The sequence below is a fragment of the Rhamphochromis sp. 'chilingali' genome, assembly GCF_963969265.1.
Source record: "Rhamphochromis sp. 'chilingali' genome assembly, chromosome: 4".
Taxonomy (NCBI): domain Eukaryota; kingdom Metazoa; phylum Chordata; class Actinopteri; order Cichliformes; family Cichlidae; genus Rhamphochromis; species Rhamphochromis sp. 'chilingali'.
This window is the reverse complement of record NC_137948.1, coordinates 39042858-39066991: the sequence shown is the minus strand read 5'-3', so window position 1 is coordinate 39066991 and position 24134 is coordinate 39042858. Positions and strand designations below refer to the sequence as shown.

General features: G+C 39.3%; 1 protein-coding gene across 1 annotated transcript in view; it reads right to left on the bottom strand.

Annotated features, from left to right (window-relative positions):
* slit1b (slit homolog 1b) overlaps positions 1 to 24134 on the bottom strand; it is an 82374-nt gene that overhangs the window by 40508 nt on the left and 17732 nt on the right. The window contains exons 2-4 of the mRNA XM_080881552.1: positions 14107 to 14178; positions 12375 to 12446; positions 12186 to 12257 (exon numbers count right to left, since the gene is read on the bottom strand). Of these exons, the coding sequence (XP_080737678.1) occupies positions 12186 to 12257; positions 12375 to 12446; positions 14107 to 14178 (216 nt within the window). The remainder of the gene's footprint in view (positions 1 to 12185; positions 12258 to 12374; positions 12447 to 14106; positions 14179 to 24134) is intronic.

Here is a 24134-nt window from a genome sequence, read left to right as displayed (position 1 = left end):
TTCAGGGTTGTTAAAATGAGGACTCTGGACCAAAAGTTGCCTTTGGTCAACTTTTGCATGGACTGCTGTTTATTTTCTTCATACACTTTAAGTCACTTTATTGCCACCTAATGCAAACCAATATGAAACACCAAGCCACCACTATGAAGTGACACAATTACAAATTAGGTGTTTAAGTGAGCAGTTTTCTTTTTTGCACCTTAGTCATATGTTAGTTTAGCTGGTATTCAATTAGTTCAGCTTTATTTATACAGCACCAAATCACAACAACATTCGTCTTAATGCACTTTATATTGTAAGGTTAAGACCCTACAATAATACAAAGAAAACAGGCTAAATGATGATCTTCTAAATTTGTGAGATGCCATTTCCTCTCCAGTTTACGAGTTATCTGCTTTAAGGTGCACATTTGAGAGTTACACCAGGGAGTGAAGTACTTCTGATTCAAGGTTTTCCTTTTTCAAAGGAGCTACAGTATATAGACAGGGGTGCACATAAGTGTTCCGCAGGTGTGGATGCGCTGTCAAAATAAAAGGCGCACCAGATAAGAAGTTGCAACGCACGTTTGCGTACATAAGATTTTCTTGAGGGATTTACACAGCACATTCTGCACCACATCTTTGTGCGTTTATCATTTGTTTGAAGCCAGCTCACCTCCTGCAATCACTTTTACGAGAATACGTGCTTCTTTTGTGGTTCGGACTCCTTCTGACATTTCTTTGGAGGTGGAGGAAAACCAAAGTAATTGCTTAAAGGAGCTTGCTTCTTCGACATCTTTAAGATTTCTAAACAAATGTCTGTCCTCCTCCAGAAAATCTTACGTACACATACGCGCGTTGCAACTTCTTTTTTGGTGTGCGTTTTTTATTTTGACAGTGCATGCGCACCAGCGGACCGCTTTTGTGCAGCCCTGTATATAGACTTGTACGCATTAAAGAAGTAAAAATATTGACAAGATAATCGACGTCTGTGGGAGTGGTGCTCAGGTAGCTGCTCTGCACTAGGGCTGCTCGATTATGGCAAAAATGATCATCACGATTATTTTCACTGAAATTGAGATCTCGATTATTTGACGATATTTATTTAACCCTTTAAGACCTACTATAGAACCAAGTCCGCCAGAGCTTATATTATTTTTTTACATGTTGTAGTGCCATTTGTGGGAGCATTTCAAGTTGCTATACAACTGTTATAGCCCATATTTTAATAATATGTATGCATTAAGTCCATAGTAACTACATTAATTGCGAAAAAGTGCAATAAACTACAAAAAACTTGAAAATCGTTTTTGTTTTTTTTACATATATATTTCTACTTGGAGAAATTTAAGAGGTTTATCCCTCAAAACTTTAAATACAAAAAAGTTGCAAAAAAATAGTTTACAACAACAGGAAATTTATTTTGAGTGTCTTCATAGTTTTATTTTGGAGATACACTAATTTTTATATACACTGCAGGAAAAACAAAAAAACAATCCTATGATGCAAATTTGCAAAGAAAACAGCATGTGCATCAAAATAAACTATTTCCAGCAGTGCAATTTGAGTTCTAAGCATCCCAGAAACTATTCAGAAAAGTCAAACATGACCAGTATAGTTTTTTAAGGCCTACAAGTAAAAAACTACATTTCCGCGAAAATGACGTCACTTCCGGTTTCGGCCAGGAAATGGCGGACATGCGATCGTTCGCGCTGACGTCTGTTTCATTGTGGGAAGTATTACGAACAGCTGATCGGATCGGCAAAGCGTGTTTCTGGAATATTATGTTTTTGTTCCTGCAAGCGCTTTTTATGCAATTTTTGCAAAGCTTTATGTGGAAGTAAACCGTGACCGAGGACAAGCTGATGGCATAAGATGTAAGTACAACCCCTCCGGTTTCATATGCAAAACAAATTATTGCGCTAGCTTACGCGGTTCAGGTTCTACAGGGATTTAAAAATAGTTACACAAAACGGAGCGTGCTGCTCTGACCGGATTTAAAGGGTTAACAATGACTTTAAAAAATAATATAAAATAGTGTGCAACACCACTGAAGTTTTCTTTTTACCTCTCTTTTCAACCAACAGCAGTCACTCTCCTCTTCAAATAACTTCTGCTTAGCTTTCTGAGCTTCCCTCGGGTCCTCTTAATCAGCGGTCTCCAACCTTTTTTGCGCCACGGACCGGTTTATGCCCGACAATATTTTCACGGACCGGTGTTCCAGATCTACTGGCGTTTAGATCAACTGGCGTTGGTCGAACAGATGTGTGGTAGTCTTGCGTTTCAGGAGCTGCTACCGACAAACCAGCAAAAAAACGGCAAATGTGTCACCTGTGACACTTGTGAGGTTATCTCAAACACACTCCGTCAGTCTTGATGCTGTTGAACAACAAAATGTATAAAAATGTGGTGAGTTTACCTGGTGATATCCTCATGCGCAACGCGATCGCGAAAACAGCAAACAAGTAACACCACGCCGATGTTGTTCACAGGACAGCAAGACTAAACGATCGGGAGACTCTTGTCATCGTTATCGTTCCCCTCGCATGGTTTGTTTCTCCGAATTCAGCGTTTTTGCTTCACAACTACAGCGAGCAGTTTACTTTGTGCACTAACATGGACTCGAGTCAACCAGCGCCACCTCTGGCCAAGTGCCACAGCCTACAGCCAGATCAACTTGTGACACACATCTGCACCACGTTTGAATTCGTGTCATGCACAACACATTTGTACCTTTCAATTGTGTCTGTTTGTGTCTGTGTATATAATTTGGAATTTTGTACAAATGTAGGCGAATAAGGAATATATGATATCATTTCATTCTTTTCAAAGGTTTATTTGCATGACGCACAAACAGACACAATTGAATGAGGGAGGGGCTAATAATCGGCTCAGTCATTTTTAATGATCGTTGAAAGCCCAGATCGTAATCGTGATTAAAATTCGATTAATTGAGCAGCCCTACTCTGCACTGTGTTAGCATAAGGCATTGAGGAGCTAACAGTGGATGAATTATATCCTTAAACTTAGAAAGTTCATCACTGTTGTGAATTAGAAAAGATAAAAGTTAATATGTTTGATTCGCATGACTCATATTATACTATAGACTATACTTCCTATTTGGCATGTTTGCTTTTTCCATTTGCTGGTGTTTAAGTTTTACTGGCTTTGACCACCGTACTCATCAGACCAGGCAATATGGTCCATTATAAAGAATTATTTCATCATGATATTTTCACCACTTGTAAAACAGTTATTCAATACGACATAATATCCAGGCTCTTATGCAGTGCTCCCTTAAATGTATACCATCTGTCTCATGGTACAGGCCCTCACATGAGCTTAAAAAAGTATTTCACGTTTCTACACCATTTTATTTTATTAAAAATTCTCATTTAATGTGTCATTTTTAGGGAAATATGCAACAAAAAAAACCCCAAAAGCCAAAAACATAAACAATACAAAATCAGAACCATCAGTATATTCAATGTTTTTACTTGGAGGCCACATCACTCGTAATATAAGGAGACATGTTTGAAGACAAAAAGAACATATTTTCTTGTTTTACTTCAAAGCCGTGTCAATCACGGAGCTTCAGCAGGCAAACTAACACAGACAAAACACAGTATTACGGGCTAACAACAAAATCTATACACAAACGCACACACACATGCTAAATATTACCCTCACACACCATCCAGCGGACACATGGCTGCCCCTTAGCACACAGGGCCTATGTGTGAGAAACACAGTCGCGTTAGTGTTTGACCAACACTCACTGAACTCTGGAAAAGTTCATGACCTGATGGCATGTAAAGGTGTGACCATGGCAACAGCACAAACTCAAGCATAGCAGGCAATACTGAAAATGTCTCCTTATTTCTGGTCATCTGGCATCTTTTGTTCAGCCCTACTTTACTCCCATGCATTACACCTTCAGTGTTTATAGTACTGTATCTTTTTTACATTTGTATACTCTATTATTATTTTTTTCCTTTTTAAAAACCCTTCTCTGCACTTTCTCTTTGATTTAATATCTTTTCCCATTTTTCTTTCCATCATGCCATCTTTATTTCTTTGCCTGCTGTCAAACCGCTGATCTTCATCCACAGTTTTTTGACCTCCCTTCCTCTGCCTTTGTGTCTTTCCTTCATTCCTTTTATCCTTCATTTCTCTTCCTTCCCTCCACCCACAGGGGAGAATAGCGCTTAATTGAAGAACCCCAAAAGACACATGAGGGGAAGGTGATGAGAAATATGAAAATGAAAAAACAAGGGGGAGCAGACAATAGAGGGCAGTGAGGAATGGTGGGTGGATGAAACAAAGGACGAAGAATGTGAGAATTGAATGTGACCGTCAGATGTCTCGCAGTAATTCTCACCCTAGTCTGCATCTTAGGTTAGCGATTGGCTCTTTCAACAGTTGTATGTTTTAGTTCCCATAATGCTTTTCCACTGCTCTCAGTGTGCCAGCTTTACTTTGGATGGACATGACAGGAGAAGTCAGCGTCTGTGAACTGACCTCCCACAAATGCACGCACTCGCAGACACACAATCTGAGCAGAAAAATAACAGCTGAGCAGGTTTTTTGTAAAGGGAGTAGGGGTGTCTGTCCGCACCACTGATCTTATTATCCAGGATGAAGCTGTTACCACACACAGCAGGAAGAGCCCCACAGTCCCGGCTTTAAGAAAACTAAAATTCTGGGAAAATCCTTCTTTTGTGTGTTCTGCAGTGACAGATTCGAATCCTGCAGATAATGTAAATATAGATTTGCGTGCATGTGCAAATGTATTTGAACACATGCAGAAACATCTACTGTGGCCCCTTGCTGAAGAGACATGTGTTAGGTTTTAGCATGGCTTAAGGCTCAAGTTAAATAGTATCATGGTTTTGATATCGCATGGCTTCGCGTAAAGTCCTTTTTAAAAATATATATTTTAATATACTTTTACATTTTGGGGGGCAAAAGCATTTTTTTCTGAGCTCATTACAAGCTGTTAAGGTTTGCTGTCAAGATAATTCTCCTCCTCGACTCATGCTACATATTTATCATATTCCATATTCATACATTATGGAATATGATGTATTACTGTAGAAAACGTACTTAAAAAGAGGTCAGCATTTACCACCTGCAGCACTAATATTTTTTCATATAAGTTTTCTGCAGATTAAGTACATAATACTTCTTTTGACAACTCAAGTAAGGCCTCAGTCATACTGGGCAGCAATTGGCAACCACCAGTTAGTAGGAAAAAGTGGGCATTTTCCTGGTAGGAGCAAAGTGTTTGCTGGTAGTTACCACCAGTAGTGAAAAGTTACTACTAACATCCCAGTGCTGCTCGCTTGGAGCCCATTCAGTGACCTCCTGGTAATCAGCGGTTTTGATTTAACATGCTTACTTAGCTTAATGCTAGGGACAAATATATGTTCCCCAGCTGGTTGGGGTCCATTAGCAAGTGTTGGCAAACAAGTTGGCATCTTTCATGCAAACTAGAGGTGACCACAGTTATCTGTTCAAAGAGGTTCATGGTGCAGAACCCATTTCAAGACCAGGTTTACAAGTTCATCAACACCTGTCACCTAACAGTCGCTCAGGGAATACAGATTATTCCTGAGCAAACACAGCAATGAACTTATAATAATACGTAATTTCATTCTGTTATATAGCTGCTTTCATCAAAGCAGTTCTGAAGAAGTTGCAATTAAAGAAACTCGTCATTTTCAGCTAATGGTGGAGATTTTTAATAACAAACCTTGACATAATAAAACAAGTTACATTTCTTCAGCAAGGAAGGACTGAATGAAGAAGTAGGACATTTACAATATGCATAAATATGTACACGACAAATAAATAAATACACAAGGAAACAGTATGTATTTTATGTTTTAATGTGATCCAGTTTATCTCATCAGCACTTGGTTGGTTTCATTTGAATCCCACACTACCACACTTGTAAGAAACTTGCCACTAAAAATTGCATATTTGTAGGAATCCGAGCTAATGTTTCTGTTCTCAACAATAAGCAGATAATTGAAGACACTTTGTGTTTTAATCATCAGCCTGCAAGATAGATGTATACGATATCTTGCAGGCTGAATCAGTGAACTTTCACTTGTTAAATGACAGGCAGTGACATTTTGCATATTACAAGTAGCAGTCAACTTTGCATTAATTACAACCTAATTACACATGCCAGCTGTCTTGTTAAAAGAAAGAAATGATCTGTACTATCAGCAAACTGACCCCACTTCTCACTTCCTCAGATCTAACACTTTACAAACAGCTCCCAAAATTCAAGACTTGATTGACTGCATGATGAATGAATTGCTGGCTGTCGAATGCAGTGCTCGTTTACCCTGCTGTAAAGATAAAGGTCATCATAATCTGTATCTACTGCTGCTTGCAAAACTATTATAAACTTTTCAATGGCAATGAGATTATCATGCAAAATTATTTCATACTTATGTAGGCACGGACTTTCTTGCTGTTTTATCCCAGAGAAACAGCAATAAACTATGATCACACACTCAGTCATAAGTGTCTCTAACATCCTTTTTGGTATCGATGCTAATCAGTGTAATTAGCACATGATTATATGCAAGGAATCTCCCAAAACAAACAAATGCAAATAAAGGTAATTATCACACACATACAGGCTTATTACCCCAGTGTGCTCTTCCTGCCTCTAAACGTCGAGGTCACACTCCGGTTAGCCTCTAAAATGCAACCAGGCAGCTGCCATCACCACCTCTGTCAGCTTCACATCGTTAATTAGCTGCACTCAGATGCCAATCATCTGCTCTAATGAGGACAGCTCTACCACTCTGCCTAATGAGAAAAAACTCATGAAGTGTCTGAGGGGAAAGTTAACTGCAAGGACACACACGAAAAGACACATTAAAGCAGACGGCCACACATTTTTAATTCCCATGTATGTGTTTTGTTTTTTTGTTTTTTTCATTTTGCACACACATTTTGTTTCCCACTGCTCATATTTCATTCATGCTTATTTGTGCACTTGATCTCCATTGTGGTAACAACTGAGTCCACATGTACATGCAGAATTTATTTAAAAAGAAAAAGAAAAAAGTTGCTAAAACTCTAATTCAGAGGAAGTCTGTGAAAACATGCTATGCTTTTACAGTAATGCAAAGATTGCACTGTAAAAAAAAAAGAAGAAGAAGAAATGAAACAATGGTTCATTAATATTGACATCAATGGAATTATAGCCAATCTGCATTATTTCTCTTCACACCCATCTATATATCAGCACAGTTCCAGATGGCAGGACAGGCCATCAGGGAGAGAAAAAGACAACATGGTTTGGGTACTAAAGCCAGCAGCTACAGTTGATGACCGTTGTCCTCTAGCTAACACTTGCTATTCTGTATTGTTCTTCAATTTTAAATGGGCCTAAAGATCACTGAACAACTCCTGCATCATCTATGTCTCATTCTCAGAATTTCCTTACTTAACCTCTTTTAAACCTTTGAGCATATTTGAAAGTTATGCAGTGGTCGGAGCCAGGCTCTTAGGTGAGGTACACTTTGAGACCATCCATATCAATCTTTAGAAATAATCTATGTGCATATTCCAGATAAAGGTGTATTTCATATGACAAATTATAATAACATTAGAAATGAGGGACAAAATGTTCACATTTAGTGTTTTTTCCCTGACCCCTGCACACATTTTTTTTTACAGTGCTAGTGGTCAGTGCTCCAGTTGATGCCATTTCCTCTGTGGTCTTACATGTGTCTTGCATAAAATAATAGCAAAATGCTAATGATGCCATAAAGAGATATTTGTGAACAGGAATTTCTCTCCTATCTCAAATGGGATCAAGTTCAGATAAGCATTTGCCTGTGCACTGTCCAGCTCAAAATCATTGGGTTACATTTTACTGAGTACTGTTTCAAGCACCCAATAAGACCTGCAGGAGCCCAGTATTGACTGGCTAACCACACAGTTCATTTTCAGGTCAAGGTGAATTTGTGTGCGTGGGTGAGAGAGACACCTAGTTACACCCATAATTCTTTAGCTCCCCTGGGCTAAAGGGAGGTGCTGGGAGGGGGCACCCTGGTGCACGAACATACACATTCAGTCACCCTCCAGGTATCATCAAAACACACAAAGGACTATTACTGGGTGTGGAGCGATCCCATCCACACAGAGCCAACAAAAGACTGAGGGGAGACAGAAAGAATGAAAAATGAAAGTTGCCAAAATTGAGAAAAGAAAGAGGATGGAACAATAACACAGAGGTATGGACAGAGGAGAGGAAAACCGAGCAGCATCTTCAACTGACATTAAAATCTCTCCTTAGTTGTTCACAGAGGTGGGACCAAGTCATTGTTTTGCAAGTCTCAAGTAAGTCTCAAGTCTTTATCCTCAAGTCACAAGTCAAGTCTCAAGTAATGTCAGGCAAGTCAGAGTCAAGTCTCAAGTCACTGGTGTAAAAGTCAGAGTAAAGTCACAAGTCTGAAACTTTGAATTTCAAGTCCTTTCGAGTCTTTAAAAAACAAAAACAACAAAAAAAAAGTTGCAGTTATATGGAAATGTAAATATTAGACCATGTGATTTTTAAATCTGTTTTTCTCAACACATGACAAAATAGTGAACTTAGAAAATATACACAAATTGTGAAATTGCACCTCTATAAAATGCAGCTCAATTAAACTTAGCTCCAAGAATAATTTTCACCGACAATTCTGAGATAAGCTGCATGTTATTCTTGGATGCGCTTGTAGGACCGGCTTTAAAATAGCATGACAAAAAAACTATACACATTAAAACCAAACAGTATCATCAACGTAGCCTGGACAACATTTGCTACTTAGATGAAGTCAGCTATCTCATTGCAGCAAAAGAGAACCTACCGTTCTTTATGCAACTTCAACTGTCGGACAAAGTTGGAAGTTGTTCCATCTCTGTCTGTGATTCTCTGCTTGCATGTTTTGCATATTGCATTTCGTTTTTTTGTTGACTATTTCATAGTTTATGTACCTGAAAAAAATAACTCCTTGCAGCATTTTTGAGCATTTTTTTTTTCTTCTTAAAAAAAAATCTGGTTAATTTGATTGGCTGTGCTACAGCTCATGCACACATACGTACGGAGTGTGGTTGGAATAAATGAATGAATGAATTGAATTAATGGTGCACATTTTCTATATAATATGTGTGTTAAATTTTAGAGATGGGGTGAAATATCAAGTCTTTTCAAGTAAACCGGTTCAAGTCCAATTCAAGTCCCAGGTCATTGGTGTAAAAGTCCAAGTCAAGTCACAGTCTTAGAACATTTTTTCAAGTCAAGTCTAAAGTCATAAAATTAATGACTCGAGTCTGACTCGAGTCCAAGTCATGTGACTCGAGTGAGTCCACACCTCTGTTACAGCATGGTGTATTACCAATGTGACTGTGGTCCCAACTACCTGCTGGTCATTAACAAGCTCCCCCATGTATTTTTGGGCTGATCCTCCACCTTTTTCATGATCATTCTCACCCCATGTGGCAAAATCTTGTATGGACCTCCAGACTGGATTGATGGTCATTTTATATTTCTTCTATTTCTGAATAATCACATCAACAGTTTTCACCTCCTCACCAAGCTTGTTACTACAGTCTTGTCCTTGGCATCCTTTGACAGCTCTTTGGTCTTGTCCATGGTGGTGGACAGTCTAGAATAGTTGGGATCAAATACTTATTTCACTCAATGACGTGCAAATTAATTAAATGAAAAGATTTTATGTATGTATGTATTAGTCTTTACACACTGTTCAGTTCTTTGCAAATGAATAAACCTATATATTTAGCCAGTAAAAGCTCAGTTTAAAAAGAAGACAGTGTATCACAATCTACAAGAAGAGGACAGACTGATACATGGAGAGGGGAATATACAGGAAATAGGCTAAAGTATGGAAGGCAATTTTGTTGAAGAGACAAAAATGCACACAAGCAAAAAGCCATGAGTGTGTGTTTCCCAGGGACATCAGGCTTTATACAGTCCATCATCACAGCAGGAGGAAAAGAAATCGCTCCTGCTAGAGGAAGTGCTAATGGCTCTGTGCTATGAGTGTGTCACTGTGTGTGCGTGTGTGTGTGTGTTTGCTGATTGATCGAACATGCCAAGTCCATCTCGGCACGTCCTAATGGGAGCTAGAGTGTGAAATTGCCAAAACAGAAAGCAGCAAATAATCAGAACAGACACACGGATTGAAACAAACACACACTGTCTTTTACCATCTACTCATCTTATACTTTCTCTTCATTCCTCCCTTTTACACACACACACACACACACACACACACACACACACACACACACACACACACACACACACACACATTGTTTGTCTCCACTTTTTTCTGTAATTACTGGTATTTTTCATGGCTGCTACCCCCTTCAGTCCACTTCCTTCTTTACTCGGGGGAAAAGTAAATCTCTTTGTATCAGCACATTTTCTGTTAAGCACTAAATCACCGCACTCAAACATGCAGAAACAGGTACCAAAGCACATCACTGTCACGAACAGATCAATCATTAGGAAAAACTTAATTAGAGAGCTCTTATATTTGCTTTTTCCTCTTTCTCTGCAGTAATGTTTGTGTATGTGTTTCCAGGCATCTCCAGGCAGTAGCAGATACCTTCCCCATCTCACACTACAACCATGCATTTATAACAAAAGCGTCTGAGGTGTGTGTGTATGTGTGTGTGTGTGTGTGAGAGAGAGAGTCACATTTATCCACACAGTAACCAACTGTGTCCAAGCTTTCAGTTATTAAAATAAGCTCTTTATGCGTGTGTTCAAATGTTGAATTAAAGCTAGACAGTTCCTACAGCTCCTGTGGGAGCCTGTAAGTTATTTGCAGTGCCTCTGCTGTCTAGAGGGAGGTTATTTGCAGTGTTTTCTGGGTGAGGAAAAATAGGTCAATTGTTTTTATCAGAAAAGTCAGTGACTAAACAGCTTGGAGTAGCAGAAATTTTCAATGTTAGACTATTGTAGTTGATCACTATAATCCAAAAATATATCCAGATTCAAGACATCTGTGTATTAGCTAATGTACAGACAAATTTAAGACAACAGCCTGGAGGGATGAAGGCTGGATATATTCTTTTTAACTGGGTTGACGTAACAAGACCTGCAGACATAATCCATTATCCACAAATGAAGGGGAAAATATTTATTATTTTTAGCTCCAGATTCTTGGATTACGATAGAGTAACTTTGCATGATTCACAGTTCATAATAATCTTATACTGATTCTTTTTACTGATGATGAGCTGATTTCACCCAGTTCACCCTCTCTGTGATTTAACTTGCCTCGCTTTAGAAAACCCTTTTCCTCATTGATGGCTTCAATGCAAACAAAAGAACAGAAGAGAAGGTTCGTGGGGCTACAGAGATGACCTATCTTTGATATCAAACAGAGCCAAGAATCAGTGGATTTATTGCAGTCTGAACCCTGACCTTTGATTCACATGTGCTGACCTCATTTTCTGAAATTTGGGCATCCATTACATAACGGTATATTTGTGAAAGAAAATATGGAAAATCACAACAGATCACCTTTAAACATACACTCGCTCAAATCCAATCATACATACACACATCACAAAAGCAACCAGGACCATCAAAGCAAAAGAAGAAGAATGAAAAATAAAATAATGAAAACAAACATGCAGAGCGATTAGAGCTCAATGAACCACACTTTTAACAGATGCAAATTAAGTGTGTATCTGAATGAAATCCAGACTATTTCAGCTTAATAGGTTCTGAATGCACATGATAGTGCGGAAAAATACCCCAATGACCACTTCTGCTTGTTTTAAAAATCCTAAATGACCTTCCCTGTCGATAAGAAGAGCTGCCAGTTCAGGGAACTCTGCAATTTGTAAGTGTTCGATATTCTCCAAGTAAGACCGACAGAACTACTTAGATGGATATAGACACTGGATGCTGCTATAGGGTGGTAGACAAGTATGAGCCAGTACTTATGGACCATGTACATGTGTGAACATGGCGGACATACCTGATGGCCAAGATAAACACATTCTAATCAGTTGAATATGGGACTGTGCAAAAACCCGTAAAGTGCATTGTGTAGAACAGAGACATTGAGCTAAGGAGAGCAAAGTCCTGAGATTTCAAATAGAGGGTGCAGGGTATGGAGAGAAAATACGCAGAGCTCTGGAGTTTGTACTCACAGTCGAGACAGGGCTTCATTCTTCTGAAAGAGCAGCTCTGGAAGCTGGCTGAGACGGTTTTTGTTCAGGCGACTGTGTGGACAAAAAAAAGACAAAGGAAAAAAAGCTATCATTTCCTGTGAAAGAAAACACTTGAATGGAAAATTAATTTGGTTTATACTTGTAAATGTCTTTGTAATGTGTTCTCACAGTCTTTCCAGCTCCTTCAGCTCATCAAACACTCCCTTCTCAATGTTACTGATCTGGTTTTCCATCAGATGACTGCAAGGAAACACTCACATTAAGATTCACTGTTTAAGCACATACTTTAAAAACAAATCAAGAGATATTAAATAACACAGTCAGTTTTCTATTTGATAAATTGGTAACACGCTTTAATCCTTCCTCGTAAAACATGAGTCTTGTTTGGTCGATCTCAGTCTGAGTATTGTGAAAATACAGTAGTTTTTCTACAAGGATATGTTCTGCCTTTGTTTAACTTAATCTTTAATTATGAGTGTGTTGATGAATTTGGGTAAAAAATAACATGTACATGAAAATAGAGTTTTATTTGTCAGCAGCTGAATATGTGGATGAGGCTTTGGTTTCAGACACTGGTTTTGAATCTGTCTGCACTTGAATCTGTATATTTGAGAAACATACTGCCGTCTTCCACCTCATATACCACTGCTGTATAGGGATGGGTAACGGTATCCGGTGCCATAATGGCACCGGTTCTGACATAAACGGTAGTGACCAGACCACATTTTGGTGCTTTATTTCGGTGCTGTATTTCGGTGCTTTTTTGTCATACACTTTGGATTCTAGCCAATCATTTTACCTTTGCAAGCACAGTAGGTGGGTCCAGGTATGTACGTTCTATTAGAGCAGAGCTACAGATTAAAAATGCCTGAGGCAAAGCGGTCAAAAGTCTGGCTGTACTTCACAGTAAAAGATGCAAACTCAGCAGCCTGCAACAAGTGCTTTAAGGTGATACTGTGCAAAAGAGGTAACACCTCGAATCTGATGAAACACCTGGCGACGTATAGCATTTTGTTAAAAGCCGAGAAATGCGCTGTATTGATAGCTTGCTGCAAGACCTCACACCGAGCACATCTACTGCGGGGTGATGCCTGTAATCGGACCCGGAGTTAACAACATCCCCCAAGAACCCGAAGAGGAGAGTCCTGGCCCCTAGCCCTGCCAGTGTAGCAGAAATGATGACGGATGATGATGGCAGCAGCAGCCGTTCTTCTCTGCGTGAGTAGCTTAATGTTGTTCGTGTGTAAGCTAACACACAAAAAAACAGCTAAAGGTTTTTGGACCAATTTTGTGTTCTCCATTCTTTAAGCACCAGTTTGAGCACCAGTTTGAGCACCGTTTAAGCACCGGTACTGTTTCAAAAGTACCGGTTTGGTACTGGTATCGGATGAAACCTAAACGATACCCATCCCTACTGCTGTAACACTTTACCCTCCTGACAGCAGTACGCCCAGGGCTCCCAGTGGGCTGCTAATCTGTTCTGATCAGGTCTCCAGAGATATAATCAGTCCGGGACATGTCATCATGTCCATCACTGACACTCATTGCAGTTCTAGTCCTCAAGTTAACACAGGAAATTACTGCTCATGCAGTTTCTCCCCAAGGGCACAGTGCTTCCACGTCAAAGGGTCATAGATAAACCCTCCTTGTAGAAACTGACACCAGACAAGCACCTTATGTCAGCTTTACGTGGCACCACAGCTATGCTTCAGACCTCAAACAAGGACAGAAATGTGGGAAAGAATGTCGTAATAAATACAAGCTGTTGCCCTGTCAACAATGAGCCTGAAGGCAATGAAAGTAGAGAAGGAAATGGTGTGAAAGCCACTCTGGATGGGATGAATGCTTTAATTGTAACCCATAAAATATATCTATAAGAGTAAAGGCAGATATAACTCACAGGACTCGGAGGTGTTTGAGACCCGAGAAGTCTGTCTTGGTGATGACTGTCAGGTTGTTTCCATTCAGGTCTCTGGAAAACAAAAGAGAAAACAGCACATAAAGGAACTGCTGACATAAAGAAGTCAAACCTTTAAAAACATCAAAGAACATCTTAGGAACAGAGTGTAACTTATCAATTTCATTAACAAACTAATTATTTTGTTTGGAAGATAGATGCGTGCAACAATCCATTTTCTTCTGTTCAGCCAATTCACAGAGCCACGGGGGGCTGGAGGCTTCGGTTCCAGTCATCACAAATACGTATGAAACTGAAAAAGACATCTTGAGTGAAATATGTAAACAAGCTGGTTTGAAGGAATTTGAATTTGTTCCCCTGGCTGAAGTATGCAGATTCACACACAGAGGCGGGAACTAGAGACGGGCTAAGGTCCAGTTATGTTCTTAAAACACTTCTTCTGTGTGACAAAGTGCCTATTCCAGGAAGGCACAAATTAGTCACACAACTATCAAATCTGTTAAACACAACAGTTCTGTGCTGTACTCATTTTTACACCCAGGTTTTCAGTCTTTCCAAGAAGCCTTTCACACACATCTACTCAGTTCTATTCATGACAAATGACAAGAAACTATTATATAGAAATTAAATATTATAGAAACTTTTACTAAGTTCAGTCCAGTGTAAAAGTAAAGTGTGCGTGTTAGTCCCCATAGGGAAATAGTTCCTCTGCATTTAACCCATTCACCCAGTGAAGCAGTGGGCAGCCACCAGTGCAGCGCCCGGGGAGCAGCGTGTAGGGACGGTACCTTGCTCAGGGGTACCTCAGGGTAGCCGTTCAGTGGAGTCGAACCCCCGACCTTCCGATCAAATAAATAAATAACTAAATCAGAATCTTTCACTGTGTCTCGCCTGCTTGTTATGAAGGTTATATGCCACTGCACTGAGCGTTACAAACTGTGTTATCTACATTACAAAGAACACCTGCTGACTATGTGTAGGATTTGGCTGTTCAGCTGTCATAACTATTAGTTTGTACTAGATAAATGTTCACACATGTACTGACTTTGACTAGAATATAAATAGTGATGCTATAGTTCTATATTGTGTGCTTAACAGTTGGATCCGACAGGCAACCAGGCAGTAATTAAATTCAACTTTACTATAAGATATCGAGACTTTTCAGCCTTTTTTTGTTCTCTCAGTTGCTGATTATTTTGGCCAACTCAGTCTTACAAAATTCAGATGGAACTTGTTTCCTGTTCATATACTATTACTGTTATTTTTAACAAGTGTGGCTCTTGTTCAAGTCCAAAAAACTAGATCTTTTTTATTCACTCTATTAATATCCTAATACTGTGCAGCACTTTGTTGCTGCTCTTTGAAGTTATTTTCATTCACTTTAGTGTCAACAAAGTCTCCTCACTGGGAGTTCACTTTGAGGACAACCTTTTATTAAATTGTAAAAGGTTGTCCCTTGGAAAAAAATTGCTTTCTTCCAGATATTTGTTCAAATGCAACAGCTACTGTTTGACAAGCGAGTCCTCAGCTCACACGAGCATAGCCTTGAGCTGCTTTGCTCTACTGTTGCATCTGTTCCAAGTCACCCAAGGAGGTTTAGGTATGAACTGTCGCTGCTGTGTGTTACCTGATACTGAACTCATTTCAGGCACTCGTTTCAACACACTTGTAGAGGCTCTCTTAAATGGGAGGGGTTTAACCCTGTGACCTCATTATCTACTTTGATTGACATCTGTGAAGAAAGAAAGGGATGATGTCACTCTTCCCACGAGGCTTTGTGAAAGGACAAGTAAAATGAGATGTGTGTGTGTACCTGTGTATGTGTGTGCGTGCGTGTAGAGTGTCATGTTCCTGTGCTACTGTAATGGGTGGAGCAGAGCCTGACCTTGTCCTGTGCCTTATGAAAGAGAAAGAAAAACCAAGAGACAGTGGATGCTGTGGTTTGGGTGTGTGAACTGAAGCTACAGGCCACTCACAGAACTTTAACAAAAAGACCTGATGGAGTAGCAACGACAAAACTGCCCAGATGTCCATTAGTCAGCCGATGTTGGTCTCAGACTGAGCTTTAAATAGTTGTTTTTTGATCCTCACACTGCATTTTTTTTAGTTGAAGGTTCACATTAATGCAAATCTATACTGAAAAAATACTCAAAGTTTTCTTACTATCATAATTTCTTGTGTCCTTAATGACTATGAAAGGATCTGTGATGTGTTTACACATAAATGTGCAGTCTTCTTTCGGCACCCAAACAGTTTAAAACATGTAGCAGCATGCTGTAGCGGTCTAAATCAGTCTACGGGCAAGCAATGTAGCAAATGCTATGGCATTTTCCTGAGATTGACTGATTTCGTATTGAGGTGGCATAACTCCAAAAATGCCAATGTGGAAATCAAGCACTGAATTTTCCCCAGTAATTGTCCAGATTAGGACAAGACCACATCATGTGACCCTCATTTGCTAGATTATGTCCACGCCTGGGACAGGCAGGATTGGCTTCTGGGAAAATTTTTGAAAGCCTCTCTCCTGTATAATGAAGACGATGAAGAATGTTAAACTGAGTTAAACCATGGCGAATGCAAAGGGAGGAAATATGTATACGATTCAAGCAAGATCTCCACTCATCATCAGATAAATCCACCACAATGTCTTTTTCCCAATTATTTTTTCCCAAGTAATAGGCCTTAAGCTCTGTATCAGTTTGTATATGACGGAGATTCTCCTTTTGCCAAAAGATCTATTTCCAAAATAGTATCCACTTGATTTTTAGAAGGTAGGTAGGGGAATGAAGGAAACAATGTTTTTGAAAAACTTCATATTTGCAGGTATTTAAACATATGTGAGCTGGGTATATTGTAATCTCTCATCAGAGCGTCAAAGGTGTTAAAAGTTTCTCCTGAAAATAAATTGTAAAAAAAACTTCAAACCATTATTATGCCAAATTTGGAATGCTTTATCTGAAATGGATGGCAACAAAGGGTTAAAAGCAACAGGCAAAAATGTACTAACCTGTTGCAAACAGAAGTGCCTTCTGAATTGAAGCCATATTCGAATAGATGTTCTTACAACTGGAATTGTTATTTTCTGTTTTTGATTTAGAGCTAGGGATAAGGTTAGGAGGGGAAGTGGATTAGACATCAGTTCCATTTTTACCCTCACCCTCGCTATTCTCATAAACATATTTCCAGTGCAATAGTTTGGTGATATTAGCCACCCAGTGTTAAAAGATAAAATTTGGCAACCCTAGCCCCCCAGCCTCTTTTGGTACTTCCAAATATGTTTTTTCCATTCTGGGATTTGAATTTTTCCAAATAAATGTTGCTATTAATCTGTCTAAATCTGTCTTAATCATTTGGAAAACATAGAGAAATTTTGGTAAGACTGCAATTTTAACTATATTAATTCTGCCTGCTAATGAGATTGGAAGTGTTGCCCATTTTTTAAAATCTTGTGATGTTTGTTCTAACAACATGTCAAAATTATGAATCCGCAACTCCATCATTGTGCGGGTTACATTTATTCCCAAATATTTAAATGTTTCTTTTTCTAAAGAAACTTCATTTTTAAAATGAAATGTTGAACATAATTTACTCTTGAGTTATGTGTTTATCATAAATTACCATGAATTTAGCCGAGTAAAAAGAGAGCCACTTTCATGACACAGAAAAGCCAGAAGGCCATTTATGTTGTTTTTAAAGTACACATTACTGAAGGGTCTCTCTGTTAGAATTAAACTGTGGTAGAGCCGCATGCATGATATTTTTAATTAATAGTTCGAGTGCGTCCCGCAGCCCCTTGCTGCATGTCTTGCCCCTTCTCTCGCTGCCCCTACTTTCCCATCATTCTCTTCACTGAGTCTATCAAATAAAACTGAAAAAATTGTCATGAAATTCAGTTTTCTCGTAATTTCATTCAAAAAGGTAAACTTTAACATATTTTATATTCATTGCATGCAAAGTGAAATATTTCATGCCTTTTTGTTTTAATATGGCTCATTATGGCTTATAGTTACATACGGTATCATCAAATACAACATCTCAAGTATTAGAATATATGATTTCAGCTTCTCAAAAAATAAATTAATTCATACTCTCAATTCTTGGTTTGGATTTATTTTACCCCCAATAAAAAACACCTTTATTTAGTAAATACATTTTGTGTTTACTTGTGTTATCTATGTGTGTGTGTGTGTATATATATATATATATATATATATATATATGAGGAGCATAGGCCCCTCGTCTGTGGATATATACATACAGTGGGGCAAAAAAGTATTTAGTCAGCCACCGACTGTGCAAGTTCCCCCACCTAAAATGATGACAGAGGTCAGTAATTTGCACCAGAGGTACACTTCAACTGTGAGAGACAGAATGTGAAAAAAAAATCCATGAATCCACATGGTAGGATTTGTAAAGAATTTATTCGTAAATCAGGGTGGAAAATAAGTATTTGGTCAATAACAAAAATACAACTCAATACTTTGTAACATAACCTTTGTTGGCAATAACAGAGGTCAAATGGTAAATGGCCTGCATTTGTATAGCGCTTTTCTAGTCCATAGGACCCCAAAGCGCTTTACACTACATTCAGTCATCCACCCATTCACACACACATTCACACACGTTTACTATAGGTCTTTACCAGGTTTGCACACACAGTAGCTGGTATTTTGGGCCATTCCTCCATGCAGAGCTTCTCGAGAGCAGTGATGTTTTGGGGCTGTCACCGAGCAACACGGACTTTCAACTCCCGCCACAGATTTTCTATGGGGTTGAGGTCTGGAGACTGGCTAGGCCACTCCAGGACTTTCAAATGCTTCTTACGGAGCCACTCCTTTGTTGCCCGGGCGGTGTGTTTTGGATCATTGTCATGTTGGAAGACCCAGCCTCATTTCATCTTCAAAGTTCTCACTGATGGAAGGAGGTTTTGGCTCAAAATCTCACGATACATGGCCCCATTCATTCTGTCCTTAACACGGATCAGTCGTCCTGTCCCCTTGGCAGAAAAACAGCCCCATAGCATGATGTTTCCACCCCCATGCTTCACAGTAGGTATGGTGTTCTTGGGATGCAACTCAGTATTCTTCTTCCTCCAAACACGACGAGTTGAGTTTATACCAAAAAGTTCTACTTTGGTTTCATCTGACCACATGACATTCTCCCAATCCTCTGCTGTATCATCCATGTGCTCTCTGGCAAACTTCAGACGGGCCTGGACATGCACTGGCTTCAGCAGCGGAACACGTCTGGCACTGCGGGATTTGATTCCCTGCCGTTGTAGTGTGTTACTGATGGTGCCAGACGTGTTACTTTGGTCCCAGCTCTCTGCAGGTCATTCACCAGGTCCCCCCGTGTGGTTCTGGGATCTTTGCTCACCGTTCTCATGATCATTTTGACCCCACGGGATGAGATCTTGCGTGGAGCCCCAGATCGAGGGAGATTATCAGTGGTCTTGTAGGTCTTCCATTTTCTGATGATTGCTCCCACAGTTGATTTTTTCACACCAAGCTGCTTGCCTATTGTAGATTCACTCTTCCCAGTCTGGTGCAGGTCTACAATACTTTTCCTGGTGTCCTTCGAAAGCTCTTTGGTCTTGGCCATGGCGGAGTTTGGAGTCTGACTGTTTGAGGCTGTGGACAGGTGTCTTTTATACAGATGATGAGTTCAAACAGGTGCCATTCATACAGGTAACGAGTGGGGGACAGAAAAGCTTCTTACGGAAGACGTTACAGGTCTGTGCGAGCCAGAGATTTTCCTTGTTTGAGGTGACCAAATACTTATTTTCCACCCTAATTTACGAATAAATTCTTTACAAATCCTACCATGTGGATTCATGGATTTTTTTTTCACATTCTGTCTCTCACAGTTGAAGTGTACCTCTGGTGCAAATTACTGACCTCTGTCATCATTTTAAGTGGGGGAACTTGCACAATCGGTGGCTGACTAAATACTTTTTTGCCCCACTGTATCTATCTATCTATCTATCTATCTATCTATCTATCTATCTATCTATCTATCTATCTATCTATCTATCTATCTATCTATCTATATATATATATATATATATATATATATATATATATATATATATATATATATGTATATATAAGGAGCATAGTCTCCTCGAAGATATAATTTTTGTGGATGAGGTCATTTGAAGAGAAAGAGAGGGAAGAAAAAGCAGGGGATTGGCTATAAGAGAGGGAGGGAGGGGTGGATGGCAACAGGTCGAGGCAGGGGGTCCAGAATAATTCCCTGGATGTGTGTGAAATTACACTGACAGTTAAACGGCAAAGACGAACCAAGCATCAGGAAGCAGAGTGGCATATACAGTACAATGGTGATGATGATACCATTTTCACATGTATGGATGCTCAGAAAAACACCAAGGTAGAAATGATAAGGTGCTAAGTGTGAAAATGCTCATAATTTGTTTTTGTCTTTTTGTATAAGAAAAAGGAAAGGGACACGAGGGGAGAGACGAGCACAAATACAGCCTCAGTGATGCGTGGTTAATTGAGTTTTGTGCAGCATGTCGGGGTCAGGGGTCAGTTAAGCGACAGACTCCCCTCGAGTGGCGACTCTGCCAAACAATATCTCATTAAAGCAGAACGCGTCTCACACACACACACACACCATCACCGCCCTAATGGGCAATGAGGCAGTTGATCCGCTCAGCTCTGCTTTCCACTGTCACATCTGACATGGTAGGAGAGCAGTAATTGGGGCGACTTAATAAGACAATGAGATGGGGTATGTTTGGTGGATGGCGCGAACAATGTAAAGATATAAGATATATTAGAGTTCACTTTATGTCGTTGAATAGAAATACTGGCAAACTGTGAGAATGCCAGGAGTCAAAAACAAACATCTTAAGATTCATTTGAGCACACATCAGCGACTACAATACTCTTCACATTCTCCTCCTTCTGGCGCTCTACTTGAGTTTTTACACAGAGATTTCCTACTTTAAAAAAGTAACGTCTCCAACTACTCAAAAGTGGCTAAAAACTAAAAATTAATTTAAAAAGAAAAAAATATGACAAATAAGTAAATAAGAAGAATGGCAATACATACCAGTAAGCTTTGGTATAAAGCAGAAAACAATTAAAGAAATAAAACACAAACACTTAGACGTGCGCCCAAGCACAGGACCGTTAGATACATCTGAGCAGGCACTCGGCCAGTCGATGCAAATGGGTCATTTTAATCTGCTAGTCAACTGAGCATCCGTACAAGACGGAAGGGCCAGTGAAGTATCAAGCTACACACACCGAGCACAAACACAATCTTCCTCCTCACAAAATCACACACAGTCATTAGAGAGAGAGAGAGAGAGAGAGAGAGAGTAACAGCATACAGTCTAAACAGACTGGAATAAACAACAAGGAAATCTAAGACTTTTTCTGCTCCATCACCTGTTTACTAAACAACACTGCAATGCAGTCCCATCCTAAACCTCCATCTCATCGGGTTTCTTTGTTTGGAACTGTGGTGCAAAACTGTATTTAACTGAAACTGCATTTGTTTTGTTGACATCCACCTAGCCACGTCTCAGCCAAGGACCGACTTGTTTAATGGATGGAGTCCAGAAACGGAAAACAAATCAATCTCAAGTCAAATTTCACCCCAAATAATGGATGTGTCTAAATCTCTAAAGACTGCAGTTTACATTAAGTTTGTTTTGTTATTTCTGGTAAGTTTAAAACCACTGTCAACAAAGTGTCAGCATCAATCTCCGTTTACCATGACACACAGCAAAAGCAAGTTAACAGCTCCTAAATGTTGTATGTATTTTAACGAATGATTGATGGGGGGCGTCGAGAGGGTGTGGGTGTCATTTTAGTTTGAAAAATCGTGAAAACCTCAAATTTATAAAACTGTGTTTATTTGAAAGAAAGAAAGAAAGAAAGAAAAAGAAGTTGCAAACCAGTATGCAAACAGAAACTCTGTGCTTGTGTTTTTGTTATTTCTGCATCATCATAAAAGTGTTTTTGCAAGTGACTCCTAAAAGGTTGACTCTGTTCATCTGGATGTAGCATTTTCAGTGGGAGAAACGTTTCGTCACTATTCGAAGTGACATCTTCATTCTCAGCTGACTGCAGGTTTCCCCAATCTTATAAACAGTACATTTGCACAGTGACTGAAACCAGCACCACTGGACTGGGAGGTCAGTTCCTTGATCATTAATATGCAAATTATCATAACCACTGATCAATGGCCATGAGTGCCATTCACAGAGAGTTGGGGAATGGCTGCAATCACAACATTGTAAGATGGTGACAGATGTACCCTTAGGCCTCCTCCTTGATTCAAAGACGGTGTTTCCCTTTTCACGTATATGGCCTCCTTGACTCCGCGCTCCTTCCTGTCCAGGATGTGTACATCCTCATTGAAAGAGTGTCCACTGGCCTGTAAGTGTAAATAGACTGCGGTTGGGGAAACCTCCAGTCAGCTGAGACTGAAGAAGTCATGTGGATCAGCGATGAAATGTTTCTCCCACTGAAAATGCTACGTCCAGATGAACCGAATCAGCCTTTTGGAATTTACTTACCTGGATGATTGAGCTGCATCAAGATATTGCAACTGACTAGTCATGTCTGAGTATTCAGTTAGCATTAGCCAATAAAGTCAGCAAATGGTATTATAAACTATCTCTAGCAAACCAATATTAGTAACCTGAATTTGACTAACAGTAAATCTGATAATATATTTATTATATTATATATAAAATAATAAAGAAAACATTAGGAATACCAACCATTTGTTCTAGAAGAGAGTTGTCGTATGGCAAAGGCTTTCGCTCCCCTCCAAATTCCAAAGCTATGACATCACAACGTAATTGGTCAGATGTTGATCCTCTAACATTATTTTAATGACACAGGAACAACACTAACAGCAGGATATCAGATACACCATAAAAACAGCACTGAAATAAAACAATGCAAAAGCCTGCATTGTAACCAAAAAACTGCTGCACCTAGAAATGCACTTAAGTTATTTAAATGCAGCTATGAATTGTTTTGCCTACCTTGACTAGGTAACAGGCATATATTAGCTAAAAAGTCAAATATGTTTTTGTTGCTTTGTCTTTTTAAATGTAAAATAAAAATCTCAGGACTAGCAAGCCTCCATTTTTGTATTCCACTACAGTTTTTTTTTATTGGTTTGGCGCAGTTTTCACAAGCAATTGGTACATTTTCAAAACTCTTAGTACTTATATCACAACAGATCATCAAAAGTGCACGTTTTTCAAACATTTCAGCATATTTTCAATTGTGTCAGTACAATACACATAATGACAAAATATCCTTTTCACTACACAAAATAAGTGTTTCATCTAAATAAATGTTTTGTTCACAGTTACTGCCTTTCATAATGTTATCACTATCAAATTTTTGATTTGCATCTCTTATTATTCAGTTTAATACATTTGTCTATCATTTAATTCAACTGATCTTAATGTTCAATCAATGAATCATCCATTATGTCCATGGATTTTCAACTTGACTGATTGTTGTCTGGTCATTTGTAAGTTACACATTGCTGCAAGAGCTTTCAATCTAGAAATACTAATTGCTAATTGTTTCCCCCTGATGATCACAATTAGTTACCATATAAGTAGAACTGTGTTTGAGACTTTGCACTGTTCAAATATGGAGCAGGATAGACTCGTAGGGAGAGGAAACCTTCATCGAAGAGGTGGTGGTGCTGCTCCTCGACAGAGAGGTGGACACAGACAAGGAGAAAGAGGTGGTGGTGCTCCCCGACAGAGAGGTGGACACAGACAAGGAGAAAGAGGTGGTGGTGCTCCTCGACAGAGAGGTGGTCTTCAGAGAAATGTAGGCAGAAGACAACGCACCATCATCTCTAATGAAGTCCGGGCCATCATTGTTGACCATGTGGTTAACAGAGGCCTTACCATGGCTGAGGCTGCCAGGTTGGTACAGCCTAATTTACAAAGGTCAACTGTCAGCTCTATCATCAGAACTTTTCGCCAAGAAAACCGG